Raw genomic sequence first — 19,052 nt, forward strand, 5'->3', positions numbered from 1 at the left:
CTCTACTCAAGGAACAGCCAACCTGTATCCTTCAGTATTTTAGAATTTCTATAGAATAGTGACTACTTCCTATATTTATTTATCCCTTTTTCCCCCTGCCACCAGGGACCTTTTTTTTTTTTTTTTTTTTTTTTTTTTTTTTTGAGACGGAGTCTCGCTCTGTTGCCCAGGCTGGAGTGCAATGGTGCAGTCTCAGATTACTGAAAGCTCTGCCTTCCAGGTTCACACCATTCACCTGCCTCAGCCTCCCAAGGAGCTGGGACTATAGGCACCTGCCTCCACACCCAGCTAATTTTTTGTGTGTTTTTAGTAGAGATGGGTTTTCACCACGTTAGCCAGGATGGTTTCGATCTCCTGACCTCAGGTGATCTGCCCACCTCAGCCTCCCAAAGTTCTGGGATTACAGGTGTAAGCCACCATGCCCAGCGGACCACTCTCTTTTTGTGAATAGAAATATCTGTCGAGGTAATCCTATGCTTTTCCCACATCTCATCATTGTATGTTGGTGATGGAGGAGTAGGACGGAAAATATAAGTTCTCTTTTTAGCTCATAGGTCATCAGATCAAGAAGAGCTACTCAAGCTGTTCATAGGAATTAGTCCAGAAGAACTTCACCTGGAGGCCTGTTTTAGATGACAAGATTCTGGACTTCAAGCTGGTTTTGTAATGGGATGAGACTTTTGAGTCCCTTGGGAGAGTTAAACAGATTTGCATTTGTGAAGGACATGAACCTTTGGGAGCCACAGTGTAGACTAGTGTAGACTAGCATAGCCAGCATTCAGGATGGATGTCAATGATCTTTACCTGCCAATATCTGTGCTCTTGTGTAATCTCCTCCTACAATACATAGGGTGGACCTGTGTTACTAAGGGATATTGCAGAAATGATGGGGTGTGCTTTCTGAGACTGAGTGTTAAAAGCATTGTGACTTCTGCCTTGCTCTCTCTTACACTGCCCATTCTGGGGGAAGCCAGCTGCCATGGTATGAGGACACTCAAACAGCTTATGGAGATGCCCATATGGGGAGGAACTGAGGCCTCTTGCCAACAGCCACTACCTACTTGCCAGACATGTAAGTCAGCCATCTTGGAAATGGATCCTTCAGCCCCAGTTGAGTCTTCAGATGACTGCACCTTCATGAGAAACACCAAGCTGGAATCACCCAGCTAAGTTACTTCTCAATTACTGACACACAAAACCTGTGAGAAAATAAATGGTCACTGTTTTAAGCCCTAAATTTTGGGGCAATTTGCTATGCAGCCATAGATAATTAAAACACTAACATTAGCATCATCCTTATTTTATACATGGAGAAAATTGGGCATAGAAAACTGAAAACTTGCCAAGTTCATTCAGCTGATAAATGGCAGTACTGGCCAGTTCTGCTTCTCTAGTATGTTAGCTTTTATGCAACCATGCCATGCTATTCATTCAACATCAGCAGAAATCTCTAATTTGTCAATTAAATTTATTTGTATTTTTATTTTTTGTAAAGACAGGGTCTTGCTATATTGCCTAAGCTGGTCTCAAACTCCTGGCTTCAAGCAGTGCTCTGACCTTGGCCTCCCAAAGTGCTGGGATTACAGGCATGAACCACTGTGCCTGGTCCCTAATTTTTATTTTTTATTTTGTTATTTTATTTTATTTATTTATTTTTGAGATGGAGTTTCACTCTTATTGCCCAGGCTAGAGCGCAATGGCGCAATCTCAGCTCACTGCAACCTCCACCTCCCAGGTTCAAGCAATTCTCCTGCCTCAGCCTCCCAAGTAGCTGGGATTACAGGCACGCACCACCACACCCAGTTCATTTTTGCATTTTTAGTAGAAATGGGGTTTCACCATGTTGGACAGGCTGGTCTTGAACTCCTGACCTTAAGTGATCCGCCTGCCTCAGCCTCCCAAAGCGTTGAGATTACAAGTGTGAGCCACCACGCCCAGCTCCTAGTTTTTATTTTTAAAGAAGGGGTCTTGTTATGTTGCCCTGGCTGGACTCAAACTTCTGGGCTCAAGAAATTCTCCCACCTCAGCCTCCCAAGTATCTGGGCTTAATTCCACTTTACATAAACAATAATTAAGCCACCTGTCCTTTCTGTAAGTTGATGTTTTTTACCTAAGTTGTAGGATTTTGCATTTTTATCTCCTCTGTCATTGTAGATCTCTCAGATTCATCATCCTAGGTTGTCAAAATCTTTAGATTCCTTATTTTATCTTCTAGCTCCCAATTCCAATTCATGTCATCTTAGAATCTAATTAACTCTTATTCTACATCTTCATATAAATAATTTTTTTTTTTTTTAAGACAAGGTCTCACTCTGTCACCCAGTCTGGAGAGCAGTGGCAAATTTTTATATGTTTTGTAGAGATTGGGTTTCACCATTTTGTACAAGCTGGTCTCAAATTCCTGAGCTCGAGCAATCTGCCCACCTCAGCCTCCCAAAGTGTTGGGATTATAGGCGTGAGCCACTGTGCCTGGCCTTAATTAATTTTCGTATATGTTGACTGGGACTCTCCAGGCTGACATCAGTTTTGATGTGTGCATTATGAATACCTATTTCAACTTGAGGGTACTAGTCGTATTATCATTCAGTCCATATTTTCCTATTGGCTTAAATCTAGATAGTCTGTTTATGGTACTAAGTAATACTCCCAAAAAAGAGATTGATTTGTATTTTTATTTTTTTTTTTTTACTTTTTATTTATTTTTTTTTTTTGAGATGGAGTCTTGCTGTGTTGCCCAGGTTGGCGTGCAATGGCGCGATCTTGGCTCACTGCAATCTCCGCCTCCCAGATTCAAGCAATTCTCCTGCCTCAGCCTCCCGAGTAGGTGGGACTACAGGTGCCCGCCACCACGCCCAGCTGACTTTTGGTGTTGTTTGTTTGCTTGTTTGTTTTGAAACAGAGTCTCACTCTGTCGCCAGGCTGGAGTGCAGTGGCACGATCTTGGCTCACTGCAACCTCCGCCTCCCAGGTTCAAGCGATTCTCATGCCTGATTCCCGAGTAGCTGGGATTACAGGCGCCCACCACCACACCCAGCTAATTTTTGTAGTTTTAGTAGAGACGGGGTTTCACCATATTGGCCAGGCTGGTCTCAAACTCCTGACCTCAGGTGATCCACCCACCTCAGCCTCCCAAAGTGCTGGGATTACCGCTGTGAGCCACCATGCCTAGCCTGTTGTTGTTTTTTTTTTTTTTTTGAGACGGAGTTTCACTCTTGTCGCCCAGGCTGGAGTGCAAGGGCACGATCTTGGCTCACCGCAAATTCTGCCTCCTGGGTTTAAGCAATTCTCCTGCCTCAGTCTCCCGAGTAGCTGGAATTACAGGCACCTGCCACCGTGCCTGGCTAATTTTTTTGTATTTTTAGTAGAGACAGGGTTTTACCATGCTGGCCAAGCAGGTCTCCAACTCCTGACCTCAAGTGATCCGACCACCTCAGCCTCCCAAAGTGCTGGGATTACAGGCATGATCCACCGCACCTGGCCAGCTAATTTTTATATTTTTAGTAGAGATAGGGTTTCACCATTTTGGCCAGGCTGGTCTTGAACTCCTGACCTCATGATCTGCCTGCCTTGCCCTCCCAAAGTGTTGGGATTACAGGCATGAGCCACCGCACCCAGTCGATTTTTATTTTTAATTAATTAATTTTTTCTTTTTGAGACAGGGAATGCACCCAGGTTAGAGTGAGGTGCTGGGATCACAGCTCACTGTAACCTCGACCTCCTGGGTTCAAGTGATCCTCCCACCTCAGCTTCCCAAGTAGCTGAGATCACAGGCATATGCCACCATGCCCAGCTAATTTATTTTTGTTTTTTGTAAAGATGGGGTCTCCTTATGTTGCCAGGCTGGTCTCAAACTCCTGGGCTCAAACAATCCTCCCACCTTGGCCTCCTATAGTATTGGGATTACCGGCGTGGGACACCACCCTCAGCTAAGAATGATTTTAGAATGATGTGTCTAGTCGGTGAACTATGCCAGGTACTACTGATGATTACCTCCATGGGTCAGAATCTGGTCAGGTAAACAGTCCGTAACAGTTAATTCAGTAGAGGAAATTTAACAAAGAACTAGAAAAATATGATGAAATTGCTAAAAGTCTGAAAGGAGATGGTGAGGTAGCCCAGAGATAAGCAACAGCAGGAAGCTGGAGGAACAAAGGGAGAAGGTGGTGTCACCAGCACCTAACAAGCCAGGCTACCCAGTGGGAACTAGAACCATGGAAGAAGCGCAGCTGCTGCTAAAGACAAAGCTGAGGCAGAGGGGATGGGGCCCGCCCTGGGTCCTCCTTCCCTGCCTCCCCTCCAGTCTCCCACTAGTGCCTCCTGCTGGCTGAACCTAGCCCAAAGTCACTTGGCCAGAGAGCCTGGAAAGTGTAGTTTGCAGGAAGAGGCAGCAGGATTAATCTGAACACAGACAAGTAAATGACTAGCATCCATTCTAGAAATTAGTCAGGTGTTAAATTCCTTGCTCTGAAGATTCTAGAATCTACCATGTTTAACACCTAGGATTCTGATTCAGACAACTTGACTTACGTCTTGGCTCTTGCACATGCTAGTAGTTTGATCTTGAGCAAAGTGTCAAACTGTCTGTGACTCAATTTCCTCAATTAAAAAATGAGGACAAAAAATAACACCTACTTCCTAGTGTGGTCAGGATTAAATGAGATGATGTAATGTGAAGTGCTTAGAACCGTGCCTGATGTGGTGAGTCCTCTATAAAAGTTAGATATTATCATCTTAAAAACTAAACATCAGCCAGGCATGGTGGCTCACGCCTATAATCCCAGCCCTTTGGGAGGCCAAGGCAGGAGGATGGCTAGAGGCCAGCAGTTTGAGACCAGCTTGGGTAACATATCAAGAGCCCATATCTACAAATAAATAAATAAAAATTTAAAAATAAACATCTGGGCCGGGCGCGGTGGCTCAAGCCTGTAATCCCAGCACTTTGGGAGGCTGAGACGCACGGATCACGAGGTCAGGAGATCGAGACCATCCTGGCTAACACGATGAAACCCCGTCTCTACTAAAAAATACAAAAAAAAAGCTAGCCAGGCGAGGTGGCGGGCACCTGTAGTCCCAGCTACTCGGGAGGCTGAGGCAGGAGAATGGCGTAAACCCGGGAGGCAGAGCTTGCAGTGAGCTGAGATCCGGCCACTGCACTCCATCCAGCCCAGGCGACAGAGTGAGACTCCGTCTCAAAAAAAAAAAAAAAAAAAAAATTAACATCTGTCCATTTCCCATTACTTTCACTATTTTTCATAGTTCCTCAAAGATTTCCAAGAATATTTCCACAGTCCCATTCCCAAAGGTACTTGATCATTTAGGATATGATTTTTATGGGACTGAACACTGAAACTCACTAAGCTAATTAAAGCTTACACTCGGGCCGGGCGCAGTGGCTCACGCCTGTAATCCCAGCACTTTGGGAGGCTGAGGCAGGTGGATCACGAGGTCAGGAGATCGAGACCATCCTGGCTAACACAGTGAAACCCCATCTCTACTAAAAATGCAAAAAATTAGCCGGGCGCGGTGGTGGGCACCTGTAGTCCCAGCTACTTGGGAGGCTGAGGCAAGAGAATGGCGTGAACCCTGGAGGCGGAGCTTGCAGTGAGCTGAGATCGCGCCACTGCACCCCAGCCTGGGCGACAGAGCGAGACTCCGTCTCAAAAAAAAAAAAAAAAAAAAAAGCTTAAACTCATTATAAAGGCCTAGGTCATCTTGAATTTTTCCCTCATCTTTTTTTTTTTTTTTGGTTTGCATTCACTCTTGAATATTAACTCCCAGTGTCTGCCACAGTGTCTTGTACTTGGAAGGCACTTAAATATTTACAGAATGAAAGTTTGTTCTACCCTGGTGCCATTTCTTCCTGATGATGATTATCCCCAACAGCATAGGTCTTGACTATTTTCTGCAAATTTTAGTTTATTCAACATTCCAGACCATGGGTTCTCTTCCCCCTTTCTTCACCCCCATAACTCTTCCCATCTCACTACCACCTTTCCTGCTTCCTTTCCAGACTCCTACTCCCTGCGATGCTCATTCCCATGGACACTCCCCATGGCTGTCTGGCATTATCAATTTATGTATCTGACCTCTCTTTCCAACTAGACTGTAAGCTCCTTGAAGCTAAAGTGAAGTCTTAGGAATTCCAGGCATCCAACAAGAATACAGCCAGCGCTCAGGTGAAACTTCCGTCCACTTTTAGGACCTAAATATTTTCAAACTCCCCAACCTCCTTGTCCTGCTTCCTTTTGCATCTGCCTCTCACCTTCAGGGTTCTTTTTCTTTTTCTTTTCTTTTCTTCTTCTTCTTCTTTTTTTTTTTTTAATGGGGTCTCGCTCTATTTACCAGGCTGGAGTGCAGTGGTGCAGTCTCGGCTTACCACAGCCTCAACCTCATGGGTTCAAGCAACCCTCCCACCTCAGCTTCCCAAGTAGCTGAGACTACAGGTACACACCATCACACCCAGTTAATTTTTGTACTTTTTGTAGAGACGGGGTCCTACTGTGTTTTCCAGGCTTGTCTCAAACTCCTGGGCTTGTCATTTATAGTTATCCCAATCCGAATCTGCAGGAGATTCAAGAGATTAGTTTCAGGATCCCTGAAGATATCAAGGATCCCTGAAGGTATTAAAAATCCCTGGCTTCCACCTTCACGGTTCTATTCAATCTTCTCATTAATCCTGGGAGCACAGAGAGAGTTAGGACATGGGACCAAGGTCCAAGTGGAAGAAGAGCCTTTTTATGGCCAACTCTATGGTATCAGGCCCACTGAAGCCCTACAACAATAAATGTTATTAATAGAAAACCCTTCTGAGGCTGGGTGCGGTGGCTCACACCTGTAACTCCAGCACTTTGGGAGGCCGATGCAGGTGGATCACCAGAGGTCAGGAGTTCGAGACCAGCCTGGCCAACATGGTGAAACTCCGTCTCTACCAAAAAATACAAATATTAGCTGGGCATGGTGGCACGCGCCTGTAATCCTAGTTACTTGGGAGGCTGAGGTGGGAGAATCGCTTTAACCCAGGAGGTGGAGGTTGCAGTGAGCCGAGATCGTGCCACTGCACCCCAGCCTGGGCGACAGAGTGAGACCCTGTCTCAAAAAACAGCAAAAAACAATCAAACAAAAAAGAAAACTGTTCTGACTGGTCTGTTACAGTGGTGTTCACAACTAGTTGATCACAATCAGTTACAGATTTCTTTATCCCTTTTCCACTCCCACTGCTTATTTGATTAGCCTTTAAATATAATAGGGCCGGCCGGGCACAGTGCCTCACGGCTATAATCCCAGCAATTTGGGAGGCTGAGACGCGGATCACCTAAAGTCAGGAGTTCGAGACCAGGCTGACCAACATGGAGAAACCCTGTCTCTACTAAAAATATAAAAATTAGGCCAGGCACGGTGACTCACGCCTGTAATCCCAGCACTTTTGGGAGGCCAAGGCGAGTGAATCACGAGGTCAGGTGATCGAGACCATCCTGGCCAACGCGGTGAAACCCTGCCTCTACTAAAAAACATACAAAAAATTAGCCGGTCATGGTGGCGGATGCCTGTAGTCCCAGCTACTCGGGAGGCTGAGGCAGGCGAATGGTATGAACCCAGGAGGCGGAGCTTGCAGTGAACTGAGATCGCGCCACTGCACTCCAGCCTGGATGACAGAGCCAGACTCTTGTCTCAAAAAAAAAATTTAGCTGGGCGTGGTGGCGCATGCCTGTAATCCCAGCTACTCAGGAGGCTGAGGCAGGAGAATTGCGTGAACCCAGGAGGGGGAGGCTGTGGTGAGCTGAGGTCGCACCATTGCACTCTAGCCTGGGCAACAAGAGCGAAACTCCATCTCAAATAAAATAAAATAAAAATAATAGGGCTGAGTGCAGTGGTTCATGCCTGTAATCCCAGCACTTTGGGAGGCCGAGGCAGGTGGATCACTTGAGGTAAGGAGTTCAAGACCAGCCTGGTCAACATGGCAAAACCCTGTCTCTACTAAAAATACAAAAATTTTCCAGGCATGGTGGCAGGCGCCTGTAATCCCAGCTACTTGGGAGGCTGAGGCATGAGAATCACTTGAGCCGGGGAGGTGGAGGTTACAGTGAGCTAACATTGTGCCACTGCACTCTAGCCTGGGCAATGAAGTGAGACTCTGTCTCAAAAAAATAAAATTAAATATAAATAAATAAATAAATAGGCTGAGTGAAGTGTCTCATGCCTATAATCCCAGCACTTTGGGAGGCCGAAGCAGGAGGATCACTTGGCCCGGGTGTTGAAGACCAGCCTGGGTAACATAGTGAAACCCCATCTCCACAAAAGATACAAAAATTAGGCTGGGGACAGTGGCTCACGCCTGAATCCCAGCACTTTGGGAGGCCGAGGCAGGCAGATCACAAAGTCAGGAGATTGAGACCATCCTGTCTAACACAGTGAAACCCCATCTCTACTAAAAATACAAAAAATTAGCCGGCATGGTGGCACATGCCTGTAGTCCCAGATACTTGGGAGACTGAGGCAGGAGAATCACTTGAACCCAGGAGACTGAGGTTGCAGTGAGCCGAGATCGTGCCACCGCACTCTAGCCTGGGCGACAGAGCAAGACTCCGTCTCAAAAAAAAAAAAAAAAAAGAAAATTAGCCCGGCATGGTGACACAGGTGTGTATACTCATGAGGCTGAGGTGGGAGGATCACCTGAGCCCAGGAAGTTAAGGTTGCAGTAAGCCAAAATTGTGCCACTACACAATTTTGTAGAGTGAGACCCTGTCTCAAAAAATAATTAAAATTAAAAATTAAAATTGCTGGGTGCAGTGGCTAACGCCTGTAAGCGAGTAGATCACCTGAAGTCAGGAGTTTGTGACCAGCCTGGCCAACATGGTGAAACCCCATCTCTATTAAAAATATAAAAATTAGCTGGGCATGGTGGCCCATGCCTGTAATCCCAGCTACTCAGGAGGCTGAGGCATAAGAATCGCCTGAACCCAGGAGGTGAAGGTTGCAGTGAGCCTAGATGGTAGTCACTAAACTCCAGCCTGGCAACAAGAGTGAAACTCTGTCTCAAAAACAAACAAACAAACAAAACAAAACAAAACAATTTTATATCATTTGTAGAAGAGAGAAAGTGGTTAAGATCAGAATGTGGACTCTATCCAGAGTCAGACTGCCCGGGTTCAAACCCTAGCTTCATGGCCAGGCGCAGTGGCTCATGCTTGTAATCCCAGCACTTTGGCAGGCCAAGGCGGATGGATCACCTGAGGTCAGGTGTTGGAGACCAGCTTGGCCAACATGGTGAAACCCGGCTCTACTCAAAATACAGAAATTAGCCGGGCATGGCGGCGGCGGGCACCTGTAATCCCAGCTACTGGGGAGGCTGAGGCAGAAGAACTGCTTGAATGCGGGAGGCAGGAGGTGGTGGTTGCAGTGAGAGGAGATTGCGCCACTGCGCTCCAGCCTGGGCGACAGAGCAAGACTCCGTCTCAAAAAACTAACAAACAAACAAAAAAAAAAACAGATGCAATTCCACTCAATTCCCCCAATCCCACCCTTGACAATATTTTCTGTCTACGATCAGTTAAATCTGCGAATGCAGAACCCAAGATATGGAGGGCCCACTGTATTACATCTTGGGCAAAATACTTAATTTTTCTGTGCCTGCATTTCTTGGAATACCTTGGAAATTGGAAGTAACAATAGTATCTACCTCACACTGTTGTTGAGAGAATTAAACCCGCAAATACTTGTAAAGTTTTAACGTATTTAGTATATACTAAAGTAGTTCCTATTTAGTAGAGTGCTTACTTAGATCTGTGCCTGAAAAGTGGAAAAATCTAAAATTGTTTGCTATTTGTTGTTTATTTTTCACTGAAAATTCTGAGCTTCAATATTGTTTATTAATGTTATCTATCAGTGCCACAGGAAATCGGTAACCCCCAGCTCACACAAATTAGAAATACCTTCTGTGACTGATAATAATAGTTGCTACCCGATATGGAGCACTTCCCGTATGTCAGGCAACTTGCTCTCCTTAAATGTTAGCAACAACCCTAAGAGGAAGTTGCACTATCATAAACCTCATTTTATACCTGAGAAGAACGGAGAGGTTAAGTAATTTTCTGGAGGTCAGAGCCAGCAAATGGAGAAGGAGTACTTATTCGTTTATTTACCATTTATTGAGTTCTTCCTGTGTCTCAGCAGGAGAGAAGCCCTGTAGGTGCAAAGGTAAACAGTCTAGGCCCCAGCCTACGGGAAGTTTGTTTGCAGAGAAGGGGCGGGACGGGGGCGGGAATGACGAACAAATAGTTACCATACCGTGTGGTAATAGCTGTAATAAAGTCTCACTCCAAAAAGTGCTGCCGGATCTCAGACCCCGGGACAAGAAAAGTACTGAGAGCTTAGGGCCCAAAGGAAAGACATCACAGTTATGGAATAAGCAGACGTCCTTTGACAAACGTCTGACAAACGTGTTACACCCCAAGGATTAAACAAAGCAGGGTTAAATGCGGAAGCTGAAGCTGCCAGTCAAGGGCCCGTCTGACAAGTCCGGCAGAGCCGGAAAGGGGTTAAGGCGAGCAAGTGGGTGTGGCCCGCTCGTTGATTGGCAGGGGTGGGACCGGGCTCGTCACCCGCCCAGGCTACTCCAACCCCTGGGCGGGCGGGGGTACCTCCTGGGCAAGGGCCGGAGCGCCGGGCCGAGCCACCTCTGCCCCTCCCCCGCTTCCCTGTCGCGTTCCGCGGGCTGCAAGCGCTAGAGGAGTGGAGCAGCACCCAGCCGGCCCTAGGGGCTGAAAGTCGGCAAAGTTTGGCCCGAAGAGGAAGTGGTCTCAAACCCCGGCAGGTGGCGGCCAGGCCAGGCCAGGGGCGCTCGCGGCCTGCGGGCGGGCTGTAGGTGAGGGCGCGACCCAGTGCCGAGATCCGGGACTTCAGGAGCCAGCCCTGGGAGAAAGAGTGCGGCGGCGGCCGCCGGAGAAAACAACTCCAAAGTTGGCGAAAGGCACCGCCCCTACTCCCCGGCTGCCGCTGATTCCCCGCCCCCAGCCCTGGCATCCAGAGCACCAGTCGAGCCCGGGCCATGGAGCCCCCTTGGGGAGGCGGCACCCGGGAGCCTGGGCGGCCGGGGCTCCGCCGCGACCCCATCGGGTAGACTACAGAAGCTCCGGCACCCTTCCGGCACCTCTGGACAGCCCAGGATGCTGTTGGCCACCCTCCTCCTCCTCCTCCTCCTTGGTAAGAGCCGAAACGAGACCACCCCCCAGCCTTCTGTCACCGGGCCAGCAGCTCTAACTCCCTCCAGTGCGGCCCCGCACTCCATCCTGCCTGCCCATTCCCTCCAGCCCCTGCCACCACCCCCAGCACTGCCGGCCCCAACCCCCAGGAAGTCTTCAGCCGCTCCGCTGGGCCCTCGTCCTCTCTCCGGCTTTCGCCAGATCACCCCACCAACCCCACAGGCCCTGCTGTCGGACCTTCCTTCCATGGAAGTCCCACGCCGCAGCCTTCTCCCACCCCCGACTCCCTCTTCCTATTAACTGCCCGGAAGTCCCGGATGGCTTCCTTGAGTTGCTCAGGTGAAGAAAACTCCTAAGGGGTGTCTCACTCTCCTGCCCTTTCTCGTTCCTCCTCTAGGAGGCGCTCTGGCCCATCCAGACCGGATTATTTTCCCAAATCTTGGTGAGTTGAGGGAACCTCTGGGGCTCCGTGGGCTTGGGAATGTGGGGGCACTCGAGAAGGACGCTCTGTTCCCTCAATTCCATGGGACCTACCACAGTTTTAGAGGAGAGATCATTTAGCCTTTATTTTATAGATGAAAATAAGGCTCGGTGTGGACCTTCATCTGGTAGTTGCTATGTACTATTTTATTTTTTCTGGGAATATCTATGCTTGATCGTCCTAACCAGGATGTAGTCTCCCTGAGGGTAGAGGTAGTATTTCCTGCTTCTCCTGGTTCAGTGACTGGCACAAGGCAGACTTCAGAATTGTTCGTGGTATTAGTATTAACTGGTGAAGCTATGAAGAATGTGGAGAGAAAGAGCGAAGCCAGAGGGCTGTAACTCTAGGATGTGTGTGGGCAGGGGCAGATACTTTGCTCCTCCTTGCAGAGCCCAGACTTTTGGAAACCTCAAGCCTCCAAGCGGAAGCGGAAGGGTGAGATGCTAAGGGCTGTCTACTACCAGTGTCCTACCTTCCTCTCTCCAGCTTGTGAGGACCCCCCAGCAGTGCTCTTAGAAGTGCAAGGCACCTTACAGAGGCCCCTGGTCCGGGACAGCCGCAGCTCCCCTGCCAACTGCACCTGGCTCATCCTGGGCAGCAAGGAACAGACTGTCACCATCAGGTGAGAAGCGGAGCAAGAACAAGAACCCATTCTTCTCCCTTGCCCCTTCCCCTCCATTGGAAGTCTTCAGGTACATTTCTTTCCCTTTTTTTTTTTTTTTTTTTTTTTGAGACAGAGTTTCACTCTTGTCACCCAGGCTGGAGTACAAGGGCACAATCTCAGCTCACTGCAACCTCCACCTCCTGGGTTCAAGTGATTCTCCTGCCTTGGCCTCCTGAGCAGCTGGGATTGCAGGTGCCTGCCACCACGCCCAGCTAATTTTTTTTGTATTTTTAGTAGAGACAGGGTTTCACCACATTGGCCAGGCTGGTCTTGAACTCCTGAACTCAAGTGATCCACCTGCCTCGACCTCCCAAAGTGCTGGGATTAAAGGCGTGAGCCACTGGGCCTGGCCCATTCAGGGATCACTTCTCTATGGAATTTCCATCCTTGTCAACAGGGAAAGAGTAGAATTTGATTTGGCCTAGTGTGCCCTAAAAGCCTGACTTTTTCTGGGCCAGACTTAATGAACTGAAGTGGAGCTGGGCTGGAGTGGACATCTAGCTTGGGTCCTGGGCATCTCCAAAGGACAGAGGCCACTCTACAAACGGTCCTCAGCTCAGATAGAACTGTTCTGAGGAGTCCTTCCATTCATTGCATGTCCTGTGTGAGATTCCGAACTACTCCTTAATCAGCCTAGAACATTCCTCAGCCTCTCTGGATCTTTTAAACATTCCAAGTTTCCCCAGGCTCCCCTGACCTTGGATCATTGTTTGGGGATCATATTGAGTACCTGGCTATTTGCCTCACATAGTTCATTTTCCATAAATTCACCCAGAAAGAGGTAGACAAAGAGAGAGGCAAACTGTGGAGAGGCTGGCAGGGCAAAGGGATCAGAATGCCGTGGAAAACCAACCCACGTCTCACATCTGGCACAATGGGGTAGGGTAAGATGGTGAGTTCTGGTTAATTGAACTGTATGGTAATCACCAGCTACTGCTGGTACCATACTTGGGTGACAGTGCTACAACAACTGGAATGCAGTGCACCTCTTCTTAACTCAGTCCCGGAACACAAGTCAGTTTTTCCAAAGGGCTCTAGGATATATCTTATGGTCTTATGGTGATACCAGCCCATGTTAGGAAGATCCCCATTGATTACATTGACTTAAAAATAATTTGGCTGCCAGACGCAGTGGCTCACACCAGTAATCCCAGCACTTTGGGAGACTGAGGCAGGCAGATCACCTGAAGCCAGGAGTTCGAGACCAGCCTGACCAACACGGTGAAACCCCGTCTCTATGAAAAATACAAAATTAGCCAGGTGTGGTGGCGGGCACCTGTAATCCCAGCTACTTGGGAGGTTGAGGCAAGAGACTTGCTTGAACCCAAGAGGTGGAGGTTGCAGTGACCCGAGATCACGCCATTGCACTCTAGCCTGGGTGACAAGAGCGAAACTCTGTCTCTAAATAAATAAATAGGCCGGGCGCAGTGGCTCACGCCTGTAATCCCAGCACTTTGGGAGGCCGAGGCGGGCGGATCACAAGGTCAGGAGATCGAGACCACGGTGAAACCCCGTCTCTACTAAAAATACAAAAAATTAGCCGGGCATGGTGGCGGGCGCCTGTAGTCCCAGCTACTTAGGAGGCTGAGGCAGGAGAATGGCATGAACCCGGGAGGCGGAGCTTGCAGTGAGCCGAGATCGCGCCACTGCACTCCAGCCTGGGCAACAGAGGGAGACTCCGTCTCAAAATAAATAAATAAATAAATAAATAAATAGGCTGAGTTTTTTGTTTTTTTTTTTTTTTTTTTTCATTTTAAACATTTTATTATTGAAATTTCAAACACATACAAAAGTAGAAATATTAGAGCAATAAATCTCCACGAACAAACCACTCCACTTAAATTATCAACATGTTGCCAATTTAGTTCCCAGTTCTCTTTGCCAATTATTTTTCTTTTGCTGGAATATTTTGTTTTTTTGTTTTTTTTTTTTTTGAGACGGAGTCTCGCTCTGTCGCCCAGGCTGGAGTGCAGTGGCCGGATCTCAGCTCACTGCAAGCTCCGCCTCCCGGGTTCACGCCATTCTCCTGCCTCAGCCTCCCGAGTAGCTGGGACTACAGGCACCCGCCACCTCGCCCGGCTAAATAGGCTGAGTTTTTATTTGACCATTTAGATCACAGAGAAGCAGATGTTTGTGCTTCCTGGGATACTAGGGGCCTGGTGGCACCGGGGGAGGAGAAAGCCAGCAGCAGTCAAGAGCATCTCATGTCCTGCTCTCCTCTACTCCCATAGGTTCCAGAAACTACACCTGGCCTGTGGCTCAGAGCACTTAACCCTACGCTCCCCTCTCCAGCCACCGATCTCCCTGTGTGAGGCACCTCCCAGCCCTCTGCAGCTGCCCGGAGGCAACGTCACCATCACTTACAGCTATGCTGGGGCCAGAGCACCCATGGGCCAGGGCTTCCTGCTCTCCTACAGCCAAGGTAGGCTGGACAGGGATGTTTGAGGAGTAGGCAGTGAAAGCCCCAGGCAGGAGGGGAGGATCCTGAGGGCTCTGGTGCTTCACAGCCCCTCTCCATGGTGCCTCTGCAGATTGGCTGATGTGCCTGCAGGAAGAGTTCCAGTGCCTCAACCACCGCTGTGTATCTGCTGTCCAGCGCTGTGATGGGATTGATGCCTGTGGCGATGGCTCTGATGAAGCAGGTTGCAGCTCAGACCCCTTCCCTGGCCTGACCCCAAGGCCCATCCCCTCCCTGCCTTGCAATCTCACCTTGGAGGACTTCTATGGGGTCTTCTCCTCCCCTGGATATGCACACCTTGCCTCAGTCTCCCACCCCCAGTCCTGCCATTGGCTGCTGGACCCCCATGATGGCCGGCGGCTGGCCGTGCGCTTCACAGCCCTGGACTTGGGCTTTGGAGATGCAGTGCATGTGTTTGATGGCCCTGGGCCCCCTGAGAGCTCCCGACTACTGCGTAGTCTCACCCACTTCAGCAATGGCAAGGCTGTCACTGTGGAGACACTATCTGGCCAGGCTGTTGTGTCCTACCACACAGTTGCTTGGAGCAATGGTCGTGGCTTCAATGCCACTTACCATGTGCGGGGCTACTGCTTGCCTTGGGATAGACCCTGTGGCTTAGGCTCTGGCCTGGGGGCTGGCGAAGGCCTAGGTGAGCGCTGCTACAGTGAGGCACAGCGCTGTGATGGCTCGTGGGACTGTGCTGACGGCACAGATGAGGAGGACTGCCCAGGCTGCCCACCTGGACACTTCCCCTGTGGGGCTGCTGGCACCTCTGGTGCCACAGCCTGCTACCTGCCTGCTGACCGCTGCAACTACCAGACTTTCTGTGCTGATGGAGCAGACGAGAGACGCTGTCGGCATTGCCAGCCTGGCAATTTCCGATGCCGGGATGAGAAGTGCGTGTATGAGACATGGGTGTGCGACGGGCAGCCTGACTGTGCGGACGGCAGTGATGAGTGGGACTGCTCCTATGTTCTGCCCCGCAAGGTCATTACCGCCGCAGTCATTGGCAGCCTAGTGTGCGGTCTGCTCCTGGTCATCGCCCTGGGCTGCACCTGCAAGCTCTATGCCATTCGCACCCAGGAGTACAGGTCAGTGGGAGTGGGACTGGCAGTAGAGGAGTAGACCCTGAGGGTGAGGCTGGGCCGTGCAGCTACAGGAGACCATGAAAGCGCCCACCTTGGGGGAGAGGCTCCCATGATCAGCTTATCAGTTGTGTCCTGTAAGGGACAGGTCCAGATCCTGAAAGCAGTTTCAAGGGAGGAGGGACCTCAGATGACCTTTGGGAAAGCCATGGCACAGCTCCAGCTGGCCTGGCCCAGGTGTGGAAGCTGGCCAAGAACTACCAGCAACTGAGCAGTCATCATTCCTTCTAGCATCTTTGCCCCCCTCTCCCGGATGGAGGCTGAGATTGTGCAGCAGCAGGCACCCCCTTCCTACGGGCAGCTCATTGCCCAGGGTGCCATCCCGCCTGTAGAAGACTTTCCTACAGAGAATCCTAATGATGTAAGTCACTCCCCACAACCCTAGCACCTCCTGGTCCCAGTTCTGCTGTGGCCCCACCCCTGTACCCTCCTTCATCCAACCTTTGGCCCTCTGACTCTGAGGTCTTCTCATCTCCTTGCAGAACTCAGTGCTGGGCAACCTGCGTTCTCTGCTACAGATCTTACGCCAGGATATGACTCCAGGAGGTGGCTCAGGTGCCCGCCGTCGTCAGCGGGGCCGCTTGATGCGCCGCCTGGTACGCCGTCTCCGCCGCTGGGGCTTGCTCCCTCGAACCAACACCCCAGCTCGGGCCTCTGAGGCCAGATCCCAGGTCACACATTCCGCTGCTCCCCTTGAGGCCCTAGATGGTGGCACAGGTCCAGCCTGTGAGGGCGGGGCAGTGGGTGGGCAAGATGGGGAGCAGGCACCCCCACTGCCCATCAAAGCTCCCCTCCCATCTGCTAGCACGTCTCTAGCCCCCACTACTGTCCCCGAAGCCCCAGGGCCACTGCCCTCACTGCCTCTAGAGCCATCGCTATTGTCTGGAGTGGTGCAGGCCCTGCGAGGCCGTCTCCTGCCCAGCCTGGGGCCCCCAGGACCAACCCGGAGCCCCGCTGGACCCCACACAGCAGTCCTGACCCCAGAAGATGAGGACGATGTGCTACTGGTGCCACTGGCTGAGCCGGGGGTGTGGGTAGCTGAGGCAGAGGATGAGCCACTGCTTACCTGAGGGGACCTGGGGGCTCTACTGGGGGCTCTACTCATAGTGGCACAACCCTTTAGAGGTGGGTCAGCCTCCCCTCCACCACTTCCTTCCCTGTCCCTGGATCTGAGGGACTTGGTGGGCCTCCTGTTGACCCTCAGTCTATGCTATAAAGTTAGGTGTCCCTCAGGCAGGGAGAGCGCTCACAGAGTCTCCTCTGTACATGGCCATGGCCAGAGACCCCAGTCCCTTCACCACCACCTGCTCCCCACGCCACCATCATTTGGGTGGCTGTTTTTAAAAAGTAAAGTTATTAGAGGATCATAGGTCTGGACACTCCATCTTTGCCAAACCTCCACCCAAAAGTGGCCTTAAGCACCTGAATGCCAATTAACTAGAGATCCTCCAGCCCCCAAGGGGAGGATTTCGGCAGAACCTGAGATTTTGCCATCCACAATCTCTCCTACAAGGCCTGGCTCACAAAAAGAGTGCAACAAATGCTTCTGTTCCATAGCTATGCGTTGCTCAGTAAGTTGAGGTAAAAAATAAAGGAATGATATATCTCAAAATTTTGCAAATTAGCTGCGAGCCTGAGCCCTGCCGCTGCCCATCTCAGTCTATGCTCATCTCATCCCACTCCTCCCTGTGGAGCCCTTTGCTTGGCCCTCTACCTCCTGCCCTCTTCCTGGTCATCTCCCAACCACTATTCTCTTGATTTTTATACCACACAGAAGGTAAGAACATTCTAGGAACCCTAAGGATCAGCCCTCTCCATTTCCACTCAAATGCCTGGCGCCCAGCTCTGCAGTGACTGACTCCAGGGGTGTGCACCAAGCCTTGTTTCCTCACTGCCAAGATAGAAGTCAGGGGAGCCAGCTGGGCCTTGCGGTCAGGAAGGTTCTCATTTATGGAGCATTCCCCGAGCCCAGAACATAGGAGCAACTGTCCCTGGTGGGACACAGGAGTCATGACTCCTACCCTCCACCCTCCACACCTACCAGGCATTTAGCAGTCTGTCCTATGCAAGACAGATGGATTCTCAGCCAGGATACCTCAAGGCAGGCAAAGGTGAGTGGAGGGAAAGCTCACAAACATTCAGGATGTGTGGTGCTGGCATCACCATGGCCAAATCCAAGAGGTCTTCCTGGAAGAGGGCCCAAACTGGAATCTAAAGAGTGCTGTCAGCAGTTGGAATAGAGCTGTGAATTCTAGACAGGAGGAGTGTCCACAGAACAAGCAAACTGAGGAGATGAGGGCAAGGATTATAGGCAAGCCCCTGGGCCTGAGAGCACAAGCAGCGGCGAGAGTTGCAGAGCTGGGGTGGGTGATGGAGGTAATGATTCGTAAGCAGTGTTGGAACCCAGCCCCTAGTGAGCAAAGTGACAGAAGCTGCCCCAGAGTTTGGGAGGAAGATAGAGGCAAAAGATGTAGAAGGAAGCTGTAGGGGTGGGAGTGATGCCTCAGGAGCAAAACTGAGGAATTCCCTAACGGAGCCAGTCCCTGGGAAAAGAGGCTCCCCTAAGGCTCTTCTTGTCTAGCCCCACACCTGGTGGAGCCCAGTACCCAGCCTCGCCCCACACCTGGTGGAGAGGCCCTGTTGATTACACGCTGTCAGCATCCTCAAACCCAGCACTAATTGCACAATTTTCCTCTCTTCTAGTGAGCAAGAGCCTGAGGAAGTAGCAGAAAGGGATGTGGGCCCATGTGCAGTTCTGGGACCCTGGCACCTTGGCTCAGGGAAGACCTGAGCTCCTTTCACTGCTGACCCTCTCCAGGGACTGGGGAGAGGGCTCCGGAGAACCTGGTTCTTGCTTACTGTTCTCCCTTTGGGCCCTCCTTCCCAAGTGCAAACAATCCTGGTCCATTCAGCATCAGGCCCAATGGAAATAGTGAAGCAGTGATTATCCCTCCCCTGCCTCTCCATAGCCTGGTCTTTGCCCTCTTCTTTGCTCTTCTCTTCCCCCATAGCCACCTCAAATACTTGCAGCCTGATATCTTCATTCCCCTTCATCCAGACCTTTTCTCTCCTAGTGGTATTGCAAATTGAAAGTGGACAAAGACGC

General features: G+C 50.2%; 1 protein-coding gene and 1 long non-coding RNA gene across 5 annotated transcripts in view; one reads left to right on the forward strand and one right to left on the reverse strand.

The window, feature by feature from the left end:
• The window catches only part of LOC102131426 (uncharacterized), a 24,884-nt gene extending 14,684 nt beyond the window's left edge, over nucleotides 1–10,200 (reverse strand). For both annotated transcript variants that reach the window (XR_279111.5, XR_012415552.1), the window contains exons 1-2: nucleotides 10,140–10,200; nucleotides 1,062–1,199 (exon numbers count right to left, since the gene is read on the reverse strand). This is a non-coding gene — a long non-coding RNA (uncharacterized lncRNA). The remainder of the gene's footprint in view (nucleotides 1–1,061; nucleotides 1,200–10,139) is intronic.
• A 429-nt stretch (nucleotides 10,201–10,629) lies between these two features.
• Nucleotides 10,630–17,558, forward strand: LRP10 (LDL receptor related protein 10). 3 transcript variants are annotated; one of them, XM_045396151.2, is made up of 7 exons: nucleotides 10,630–11,199; nucleotides 11,596–11,640; nucleotides 12,069–12,301; nucleotides 14,575–14,765; nucleotides 14,875–15,892; nucleotides 16,178–16,307; nucleotides 16,429–17,558. In XM_045396151.2, exons 3-7 carry the CDS (start codon nucleotides 12,120–12,122, stop codon nucleotides 17,014–17,016), a joined length of 2,109 nt encoding a protein of 702 aa, XP_045252086.2. In that variant the 5' UTR covers nucleotides 10,630–11,199; nucleotides 11,596–11,640; nucleotides 12,069–12,119; the 3' UTR covers nucleotides 17,017–17,558. The 3 variants fall into 3 exon arrangements, with proteins under 3 accessions (XP_045252086.2, XP_005560871.3, XP_045252087.2); XM_005560814.4 differs by having other exon boundaries at nucleotides 12,166–12,301; XM_045396152.2 differs by lacking the exon at nucleotides 12,069–12,301.
• The last annotated feature ends 1,494 nt before the right edge of the window (nucleotides 17,559–19,052 follow it).

Source organism: Macaca fascicularis, chromosome 7 (assembly GCF_037993035.2).
Source record: "Macaca fascicularis isolate 582-1 chromosome 7, T2T-MFA8v1.1".
In the NCBI taxonomy this organism is placed as follows: domain Eukaryota; kingdom Metazoa; phylum Chordata; class Mammalia; order Primates; family Cercopithecidae; genus Macaca; species Macaca fascicularis.

Bases quoted from the DNA above. Each gene is read 5' to 3' on its own strand.
- LRP10 (XM_005560814.4), top strand. From the start codon at position 11,163: ATGCTGTTGGCCACCCTCCTCCTCCTCCTCCTCCTTG. The intron at 11,641-12,165 runs GTGAGTTGAGGG...TCCTCTCTCCAG, and splicing joins GATTATTTTCCCAAATCTTG to CTTGTGAGGACCCCCCAGCA. The intron at 12,302-14,574 runs GTGAGAAGCGGA...CTACTCCCATAG, and splicing joins GAACAGACTGTCACCATCAG to GTTCCAGAAACTACACCTGG.